This window comes from Mytilus trossulus, chromosome 1, assembly GCF_036588685.1.
Source record: "Mytilus trossulus isolate FHL-02 chromosome 1, PNRI_Mtr1.1.1.hap1, whole genome shotgun sequence".
NCBI lineage: Eukaryota > Metazoa > Mollusca > Bivalvia > Mytilida > Mytilidae > Mytilus > Mytilus trossulus.
Window position 1 is genome coordinate 38,385,924 of NC_086373.1, and position 11,866 is coordinate 38,397,789.

At 29.7% G+C, this 11,866-nt stretch overlaps 1 protein-coding gene across 6 annotated transcripts in view; it reads left to right on the forward strand.

The window, feature by feature from the left end:
- LOC134723827 (kinesin-like protein klp-3) overlaps window positions 1–4,303 on the forward strand; it is a 54,975-nt gene extending 50,672 nt beyond the window's left edge. For all 6 annotated transcript variants that reach the window (XM_063587381.1, XM_063587384.1, XM_063587376.1 and 3 more), the window contains one exon: window positions 900–4,303. In XM_063587381.1, the coding sequence (XP_063443451.1) occupies window positions 900–1,031 (132 nt within the window). In that variant the 3' untranslated portion in view covers window positions 1,032–4,303. The remainder of the gene's footprint in view (window positions 1–899) is intronic.
- Window positions 4,304–11,866: the final 7,563 nt, after the last annotated feature.

Here is an 11,866-nt window from a genome sequence, read left to right on the forward strand (position 1 = left end):
ACAGAAAAAATGGAATTTTATTTTTACAAAACTTACTTCTGCATACTCTCTTATGATCATAAACAAGCTTCTGTCCATGTTTGGTAGTAATCCAGTACAGTTTAAGAAAGTTATTAAAATTTCAAAAACTTTACCCACAGAATGAATATAAAGTTTCAGTCGGAAAAACTAAGTCCATTTATAAGTAAAATATGGAAAAAATGGAATTTTATTTTTACAAAATTTACTTCTTCATACTATCTTATGATCATAAACAAGCTTCTGTCCATGTTTGGTAGTAATCCAGTACAGTTTAAGAAAGTTATTAAAATTTCAAAAACTTTACCCACAGAATGAATATAAAGTTTCAGTCGGAAAAACTAAGTCCATTTATAAGTAAAATATGGAAAAAATGGAATTTTATTTTTACAAAATTTACTTCTGCATACTATCTTATGATCATAAACAAGCTTCTGTCCATGTTTAGTAGTAATCCAGTACAGTTTAAGAAAGTTATTTAAATTTCAAAAACTTTAACCACAGAGTGAATATTTGTGGACGCTCCCGACAACGATTGAATGTAGGATCGCTTAGTCTCGCTTTTTCTACAAAAGTCGATTGCTCGACAACAAGAGTTTTTTTAATTTACCTTTTAAAATTCTTAAGCTATAGAATTTGCTATATTTCTCTTTTCAAAATGAAAAAAATGGAAAAAAAAAGTGTAAATTAGATTTTTAATATAATTCACATCAGAAAACATTTTTTTAAAGCTTATAGAAATAAGAAAATATGGTATGAGTGCCAATGAGATAACTCTCCATCCAAGTCACAATTGTTATAAAATGAACAATTATAGGTCAAAATTTTGTCACTTTTTGAATATTTATGAAATTTCTGAATTTACAATTTTATATTTGTAGGCATGCTTGTTTGTGAACATAAGTCCAGATTCCTATAATTGTTCAGAGACAGTAAGCACACTGACATTTGGTTCTAATGCCAAGCAAGTAGCATTAGGTCAGGCTAAACAGAATATAAAGAAAGGAAACTAGTCACAGTAAAGAGGGAGTATGAGTCTCGTATATATAATGGAGGAATTATGTAGTTTTAAGAAGAGGAAAAATTTGTAATGTTTAGGCCATGCTAAATTTTATAGGTTTTCAGATACCTATGTCAAGAGTAATTGTTGCCTACAGAATACAACTTTATAGAAAATTCTCTGTTATTTATATGTGAATAAAACACCTCCAATATATGTCAAGTATATCAAGTGTCTGAGAAAATTGTAACCAATATCATATGGCCTTATCTTTATATTTTATGTATGCCTTCATGCAATTTCAACAGATGCATAGAAAACAGTTCAGCTTGGCAAAAGTCATACATTTCCCTTCATATATAAACATTCTTACCATTGAGTGTTTAAATTATTTTGTCTCAGAAACAAGAAATATACTATCATGCAATAGCATATGAATATTCATGACAACAGCATGAACATTTTCTTTTAGAATTGACTGAAAATTACGATCATTAACATATTGTATATTTGTCGAAATGTCAGCTCTGTTTTATAAACTACTATATCAAATAAGGTTTATGTTATTATAAGAAACAATCTTTCACAGAATATTCCACAAAGATGACACTTAATTTCTGATTTCTTAAATTGGCATACCTCTAGTCTTTTCTGATTTCTTTGATCTCTATTTGTAATTGTAAAATATTCTACATTTCTGTTTTTTCTTGACAATGTGTTGAAATAGGAGTGTAAACTACATAGTGATTTGTTATAAAGCCTGTCACCATCAAAGTGAATCTGTGATATTGTTTCAAGATATTAATGTGTTGAATTTTAAATTATAGATATACATATTTGCTGATCATAGTTTATTGATGCATTGATAGAGTTTATTGATGCATTAATAGGGAAACTAGGATTTAAAAAAATAATTGGAGACCAACTTACAAATGAGACCTGTCTATGCATTAACCATATTTGTATCCCCATTAGGGATGAGGGGGGTAGGAGGGGTCCCGAAATCCCGGGCTTAAAATCACCAGACCCCGAAATCCTGAGCTTAAAAAAACGAAATCCTGAGGTCCTCAAATTGGAAAAAAAGAATTCCCGGATCCCGAAAGAGTCAATCCTGAAATCCAGAGCTTAAAAACATGCATATATGCATATAGTAAACAACTGAAAACATAAAAGATATGTGAATGGGGAATCCCTTTATGAGTAATAAATAATTGAAGCTCATTCAAGCTAGCAGAAACACAGCTATTCAGAGATTTATAAAATTCTACTGTTATTTTTTGCTATTTTGAATTCTGTAATGTTTCAACCTTATTAACTGATGCTGAAACCAGTATTGTATATTTTGTAACTAGTAATTTATTGTCTGTGATACATGTTGATGTATATATTTATGTAATGACAAGACACAGAAGTGAAAAAAGAAAAGTTTTGACCATTTACAGACTTGTTCTGAAACAAACAGAAAGCAGTGGCTCATAATGTATAGAATAACATGTTTTATTGCAAAATAGTAGCAAATTTTCCATATTTTTTTCTATGAAGTATGTAATTCCACGATTCAAATTATTCCAACCAATTAAAGAAATAGTTTATCTCATATAAGGTTGTGGTTGTATTGATAAAATATTGCTCAATTGCAACTTTAATATTGTGACAAATTAGTTTTAGGCTAGAATAATAGTGCTTCATATGGCACTTTTATTTGTTTACAGGATGAAAACTCCTGGAATGAATGTCAAATCTCATAACTGATTTTTCACAGAAGTGTTACTAGTAGAATACAAATGTATGTACATAAAAATGCCTCTTGATTCCTAAAATTCTTGAGAATATAGTGAAATCTACTGTTTAGAAATCCTAATTAGAAAGTGTATGGATAAGTTTATATTTATTATCGAATGGAAATATATGGGCATTTACTAATGTTAGTAATATTAAATGCAGTGGCTTATAAAATGTGAAATTTACAAATAGATGATATTGTATAGTAATTTAAAACCCTCACGTCTTGCAACCCTTTTATGTTTTTTTTTTAACAAGCAAAGATCTAACCATAGATACGGACATTAAACTGTTAACCCTGTGTCTTTCATTAAGTTTTATTGACATATGTAAGTATGTATATATGTTTGACATTGTCATTGTACATGTAGATGTAAAATTGTAAAAATTCATGTAAAATGTCTTTGTCAATAATGAAAACATTGTTGTAAAAAAAAATTTTTATTGCAATGACTTTTTCTGTGATAGGATATTACTGGTAAATATTACTTGAAATACAGGAAACATAGTCAATATGAGTTGTTTCATTTTCAAACACATTTCAGATTTCAGAAATAGAATTAAGGTAAAAAAAAAAAGAAGAAAAAAATATGTCTCTAAATTTTGTTTAAGATTAAATTTTAATTCACTATTATATGTGATTTGGAAACTGAATAAAAAAAAAAAAGAAAAAACTAGTATATTTATTAGCAAGAACATTTCAAGAAGGACAGATAACTGAATGTATGTTCCGTGCAATGAGATATTGGATATTTATTGTATAATAGATAATCTTATTATTTTTTGTGATGTTTTCATTTTTGAAATGTTGTGTGCTTGGTACATGTATGTATAAGATATGTACAGAATGTCAGTTCATTCCATATATTTTTTTAGGTACCCCATTATAAGTATTATGTGTGTGTCTGCTGCAGTCTTTAGTATTAAAATGGATTTAATATTGTCATTAGGCTTAATGGCTAAACATCAATGCAATGCTAAGTTTTTTATGTAATACTTTTTTATTGTGTATTACTGCTTAAACATATACCTGTGATTTAGAAAGAGTGTCATTAAGGTCAAAGTAGGTCCTGTTTTTTTTTTTAAAGTTTCAGGTACAAATGAGAAAATGAATATAATATGTATATAGATATACCATATTAGTGCAAATTCTATAAGGAATAATATCAAATGAGAAAACCAAAATTAGTTTTTGCAACAAAAAAAACAACAAAGATGCAATCTTCAGCTTTCAGTAAACTAACCATCAATATATTTCAATGAAAAGAATAGTTCTAGAGTGGGTCTCATTGGGGTCTAAGCGTGACGCGGGATTGCCGATTTTTTGTAAGCGTGACACGTGAAAGTCAAATTATTGTGTCGTGAAAACGGGAAATGAGGTCTTGCGGGACCCGGGAAATGACAAAAAATGAGAATTGCTTACGTATATAGTGTAAGCGGGATACGGGAATCTGACAAAACAGTAAGCGGGATCCGGGATCGGAACCCCCCAATGAGACCCCCGGGATCGGAACCCCCCAATGAGACCCCCTCTAGACACTAAACATCCACAAAAAATGTATTTAAATATGTTTAATCATTTTAGGAAAGCTAATTGTAAATCTTAGTATCGTATGCAAAATGAATGCTTTATAAATGCTGTTAAAGTTTCAGAAACTCTGGGGCCAGACTTGGTCTCTAATGACAACATCAATTTAGCTTTCTAAAGAAAAGTTTAACATTCATTCATTAATCAGAACTATGATAATTTGTTACGTTTTTATTGTTATTTGTATGGATTGTAGGACATGTTTTGTTATTTTATAATGTGAAGTCTTTATGTAGCGTGATATGAGTTAGCAATTTCATAAGTTTGGAATACATGCATATGATTTATTAAGGATTTTTATTTCTCTATTTTCTTCATTTGTGTAAATAATGAACTAAATAGGTATTGTCATAAACAGTCTGTTCACAAAAGTATTTTAGACCTCTAATTTATGATTTTTAACAATTAACACTTTTATTTGTCTCTTTTAAGTTTTAACCAATATTTCCTGTAAATAAGGCCACAATTGATATTTATAAAAAAAATAATTAAAAGATATATGCCTCGACACATTATCAATCTGAAATTTGGTGAGAGGAAGGCATATTTTATTAAACTTTATTTTACAAATGTTATGTTTTCAGGATTGGGAAAAAAATATATTTTAAAAATGTAATTTTCTGTGGATTGTATGATGAGCTATGATATTTTTAAAATGAAATTGTTGATTTTATTTAAATGGAGCTCACAAAGACTATCAAAATTATTCCTCAGAGTGTCCCTGCTAACCAGTTCTAAGAAATATTGTAATGTACTTTGGCAAGAATTTTTACTGTTATTCATCATGAAGGTACCCCCATTACAACCCTCTTCTAAAGTCTGTGATAGAATTATTGCCAGAGTAGTAAAAAGTTTTGTAGATAGTTAAAAAGGTATGGTTGCACAATCTAGAAATTTTTCATTCATTTTTTTACATCTATAAGATCATTTATTTACATTTTTTTACTCATTTCTTTAACACTGCCAAGAAATGGTTCATGCAAATATAAAAGATAAGATTTACTTAAGGAGGCTCGCTATATTAAATTTTCAGAAAAAAAATAAACATTTATTTTTCATTACAAATTTTATTTATTACCTTTAGTAGTTGTTACTTTATCATATGGTACAAAAATCTTTCCAAAAAATCAATTCGTGTTGGCCCCAGGTGACTTTCAAAAAGTAGATATAATTGAAAAAGCACCAAATTATCTCCCTTTGGTGCAAAAATGCCAATTTTTGGTATTAAAAATTGAAATATCTTTTTAACTCATCGGTGACCTTTATTTTTAGCTCACCTGACCTGAAAGGTCAAGTGAGCTTTTCTCATCACTTGGCGTCCGTCGTCCGTCGTCAGTCGTCCGTAAACTTTTGCAAAAATCTTCTCCTCTGAAACTACTGGGCTAAATTTAACCATACTTGTCCACAATCATCCTTGATGTATCTAGTTTAAAAAATGTGTCCGGTGACCTGGCCATCCAACCAAGATGGCCGCCATGGCTAAAAATAGAACACAGGGGTAAAATGTATATTTTGGTTTATATCTTTGAAACCAAAACATTTAGAGCAAATCTGACAGTGGTAAAATTGTTGATCAGGTGAAGATCTATCTGCTTTAAAAATTTCAGATGAATCGGACAACCCATTGTTAGGTTGCTGTCCCTGAATTAGTTATTTTAAGGAAATTTTGCAGTTTTTGGTTATTATCTTGAACACTATTATAGATAGAGATAAACTGTAAACAGCAATAATGTTCAGCAAAGTAAAACCTACAAATAAGTCAACATAACCAAAATTGTCAGTCAACCCCTTAAGGAGTTATTGCCCTTTATAGTCAATTTTTAACAAATTTTGTCAGTTTTTGAAACTTGTACAAAAATCTTCTTCTCTGAAACTACATGGCCAAATTAAACCAAATTTAGCCATTATTATCATTGTGGTATATAGTTTAAAAAATGTGTCCGATGACACCGCCTACCAAACAAAATGGCCGACATGGCTAAAATTAGAACATAGTGGTAAAATGCAGTTTTTGATTTATATCTTTAAAACTAAGACATTTAGGGCAAATCTTTCAAGATTTAAATGTCCATCAGAATATAATTTATCCCATCGCAAATTTTCAGATGAATCTGACAACCTCGTTGTTGGGTTGCTGCCTTAAAATTGGTAATTTTAAGGAAATTTTTCAGTTTTTGGTTATTATCTTGAATACTTTTATAGAAAGAGATAAACTGTAAACAGCAATTTTGTTCAGCAAGGTAGGATCTACAAATAAAGCAACATGATTAGATTGTAAGAGTACCCCTTAAGGAGTTATTGCCCTTTATAGTCAATTTTGAACAACTTTTCGTCATTTTTGTAACTTGTACAAAAATCTTCTTTTCTAAAACTATGGGCCATAATAAACTAAACGTGGCCACAATCATTACTATGGTATCTATTTTAAAAAAAGTGTCTAATGACCCCACCTACCAACCAAGATGACTGACATCAGTAAATACAGTAACAGGTGAGCGACACAGGCTCTTGAGAGCCTCTAGTTTATTGTTGTTTTCCATTAAGTTGTACATAAACTAAATAATTGTAAAATTTAACGATTTCTGTAATTTTGTTCTTTTTTTATTTCGATATTACCTCTATTTCTCCTATTAGATCAACAGAAAAAAAGGACATTAACAAAAATGTATGCTTCTTTAGGAGGCAGATTGTGAGCGTAAATAAACAGTGACCCCATTTTTTTATTTCATTTTTCAATTAAGTATAAGATAAAGTTCATTTACAGAAAAATATAGTGAAATCCTATATTAAATAAACAATTTGATTTAGACCCGCAAGCCCCCTTAAGTAGTTTTTAAGATTTTTGATAAATTTCATATAACTTTATCTGCTATAGAGTAGAATTAAACCAAGGTTTTTTTTTTATTAAAGCAATTCATTTTTTCTAAAAGGAAAAAGATTATTAAGATCAATTGAAACCAATAAGCTTTTAAAAAATTTTTTTTTTTTAAATGTTTGATTTATTTAGGTAAATGTAAGTCAACAAAAACAAAGTGTTATGACCGTTTTTGTTTGTATATAAGCACATTACTTTTCATAAAATCTCCACCATTTTGTATGACTATTTGCCTGACATACAATTCATGCAATGAACAATTGTCCGTCCCCTTAACATGGCTGTGATAGATCTTAGATATTTTATAATCCGTCCAGAAATAATAAACATTTTTTTTTATCATTTATTTTGTCTTTGTTTGTAGGATTATGTCTATATTTACTGATACAGAAATTTACAAATGTTATGATTTAACTTTTACCCTTACATTCCATTAAATGATAATAAAATACATTATAATATTTTTCCTTGTTTATGGTTTTTATTGTTCATGCATACATATACATTTGTATTTATTTGTCAAGCTATTCAGTTTAGTGCTTTACTTAAATAATAACTAGAATACACGTATATATGTTAGATTCCAGAAGAAAATTAAATTGTATTTGTTTTTCTACAATATGAGCCAGTTATCTATCCTCAATCAAATTGGCTGTACCTTAATGTTTTTCAAACATATAAGTATTCCATAATTGGTTGACTAATTCTTGTTTCTATCAAAAGTTAATGTTCTGAATAAAATAGCTTTGTTGCTTTTCTTTTCAGTTAAAAAAGTTAACTAACAATTTCTGAATTGTTATATATATTCATGTTCAAGTATATATTTTGAATTCTGCTAATTGAAATTTACGTCTTTTCATTGCACAGAATTATTTTTTTAAAGCTTATTTAAGTAATTGCAACATTGTTTTGAATATCCTCTACATAGTTTCATCTTTCATCAGTTTAATAACTAATTAGCACTCTGTCTATAGTGTGCACTCATTATCTTGAACCAAGAAAAGTTGAATCCAAGTAATAGATTAATCTGTCAGTAGTTTGAACATACATTAAAATTGATGAACCAATCAATTGTCTGTAAATGTTACCTCCCATTTCTACAGAATTTTAGAATACCTAATCCTAAGATATTATTTGTTTTACATATTTAAAGTATTTTGTTGTATTCTATATCTGTGATAATGGTCAATTAACAAACAAGTCCTCAAAATTTACATTTTCCTTCTATAAGAAAATAAAATTAGACGATTCAGAATATATGGCATCCTGGGTAATTGTACATCAAAACATTGATATTGGTTCAAAAAGGCTGGTCATGGAAGTTCAACCAATGATGTGACATTATATTGATTTTGGCCTGCATAATAATTAGCGTCACATTAACTCTTTCCACAAAATTATAGAAAACTGTGAGGAAAAGTAATAGATCGTAAATAAAATTTTGAGGACTGTTATTTATTGACCTATTTCTTAAATAGAAAATGTTATTTTCCACTGTGTTATTAGGTTTATTGATGCAATAAATATATTTTCTGATAGCCATTGTTGTCTTTTATGCATACAAATATTGCTGTAAATTCAGATTTTTATAAACAACAAGAGTGTGCATGCACATACTAAAATGTATCTCTTACTTTACTGACAATTTATTTTATTTTGAAAGTCTTCAAGATACAGTTTTTACTAAGAGTATAACAGAAATAAAAAATCTATGACAATGAGGTCAAGGTCAGATAAATTGTGTCAGGCAGACAACTACAACTTACAATTATTTCAGACACCAAATTTAATCAACCTATTGTGTATGCTTCTTGAAAAAAATACCAAATCACAACAAGAGTGCACACGCTGAAATGTCTGACCTTCTTGATTTATAATTGATTTTATTTTGATAGTCTATAAATCTTTACTGCAAGTATCACATAAACTTAACATGATCTAAGAAAATAAGGTCAAGGTCTGATAAACCAAACAAGAAATACATTTATACCTTACAATTATTCAATACATTAAATATAGCTAACTTATTGCTTATAGTATCTAAGAAACAAACTTAACCATGAAAACTCAACCAACCAATGAACCATGAAAATGAGGTCAAGGTCATATGATACCTGCCAGACAGACATGTACACCTTACAATCATTCCATACAACAAATGTAGATGACCTTTTGCCTAAAATTTCTTAAAAACTTTCTGCATATTGCTTAATATAGTTCTTATAGTAAACATTGACCTATTAACCATGAAAACGAGGTTATGAGAAGATGAAACCTAGCATACTGACATGTACTTTTTACAGTCATTCCATACATCAACTTATGTTGACTATTACTCATAATAAGTGATAAGTTCAAATGACTAAAAACTTTTTAAAAAAATAATCAAGCAGTCATTGAACCATGAACATGAGGACATTGGACAGACGGAAACTTCGTAACATAATGTATCTGAAAACAAGATTTGAAGTTTCCACGTCTTCTACTTTTCAGTAATATTGGCCTTCAACAATGAGCAAAGCCCATACCACATAGTCAGCTATAAAAGGCCCAGATAAGACAATGTAAAACAATTCAAACGAGAATACTAACAGCCTTATGTAAACCAGATGCTCCGCAGGGCGCAGCTTTATACAACCTCAGAGGTTGAACCCTGAAAGGTTGGGGCAAGTATGGACACAACATTCAAGCTGGATTCAGCTCTAAATTTGGATTGTGATAAAAAAAGTTGACACAGCATAGGTTTCTGACACAGAATGAATGTGGTCTATTAAACTTTAAATTTTTGTTTTGCCTTTGAGCAATTCACTATGCTGTTGAATATTAATCCTCTCAAAAAAATGTTTGAAGAAATTTTCTTTTTATTTATGAAATTTCAAATGAGAGAAATTGACCCCCCCCCCCCCTCCCCCCCGTCAATTTTTTTTTCACATCCCCTTTTCCTTTATTCCAAAACCGATCTCAATTCAAATTTCTAATGGAGTTTGCAACAATAATTACTCATCTAAATACATCATAAAATATTAAAATGTAAAAAAAGTGCTTGTTATCACTGAATAGTAAAGATTGTTTTAATTTATCAGTTGGTAGTAAAAGTGAATATACATTGTATAAAACAATGATTTAAGTTGATTCAACTACTATTCTGGACAAAGAAAGAGAACTCCAATTGAAATTGTGCAATTAGATATTTCTTGCTATTGCCCAATACTGTGCAATTGAAAATACTTGCTATTGCACAATACTGTGCCATCGAAGATTTCTTGCTATTGCGCAATACTGTGCAATTGAAAATTTCTTGCTATTGCACAATACTGTGCAATTGAAGATTTCTCATTATTGCTGAATACTGTGCAATTGAAAATTTCTTGCTATTGCACAATACTTAATATAATAATTTTGGATCCTGATTTGGACCAACTTGAAAACTGGGCTCATAATCAAAAATCTAAGTACATGATTGGATTCAGCATATCAAAGAACCCCAAGAATTCAATTTTTGTTAAAGTCAACTAAGTTTAATTTTGGACCCTTTGGACTTTAATGTAGACCAATCCTCAAATTCAGACATGTTGACCTATTGTGTATGGCACCTGATCAAGCAACATAACCATTAAACCATGAAGGTGAGGATAACCGATCAAAGCTGCCAGCATATATGAAAGTTTTATGGACACATGATGCGACAGCAGTTCAATTACAAAGTATGGACAAAGAGGAAGGAATTTTTTTTAATAGTTTTTAGCTTTGAACTATCAGTAGCTGTCAGTAACCGAGATATTCACAGAATTCTACTTGGCATCTTTGGTTTGTTCTTATGTTGTACTGTTTCACCATTGTTCCAGTAAGGGGAGGGGTTAGGATTCAGCCAACATATTTAACCAAGCCACATTGTTTGTATGTGCCTGTCCAAATTCAGTGGTTGTCGTTTGTTGATGTGTTTTACATTTTTACTTTGTTCAAAAAATAAATTTAGTTTTCTGGTTTTTATTGTTTTACATTTATCATTTCAGGGCCTTTTATAGCAGACTGCTCATTGTTGAAGGCCCTAGTGACCTTTTGTTCGTAATTTGGTCTGTGTGAAGAGTTGTTTCATTGGCTATTACAGTATACATCTTTTTTAAATATAGAAAGTGAATGATTCAGGTCCTTCATTTCTGAATCTTAGTTACATGGGCACGGTCTTAAAAACACAAGCAAGCATTTCCAGTAACCGTCATTTTCTTCAGTGAATGTATTAATTTAGTCTGCATTATTTTTTAGATTGCTGTCGGTGAAATTATTGGCAATGTTTTGCTTTCCATATTGCAGAACACTTGCATTCCAAGTTCATGGTTGGTTTTAGGTAGCACAATACAAAGATTTGTTTACTTCCAATCACTAACCTTTGAAATGCTGTAACTTTCTTATGAATGTATAGAAAATAATAAAAGAGGTATCTATAGATAGATAAAAGATTTATCTTTTAAATGAATGAAATATTTTTATTATGCAATCATTATGTAATCAATTATTATGTAATTAGTGGCAAAATTTGGGTAAGTTCACTTGAATGAATTTAGCTCTATCATCTCTTTAACTAAAAAGAAAATTTTAACGAAAT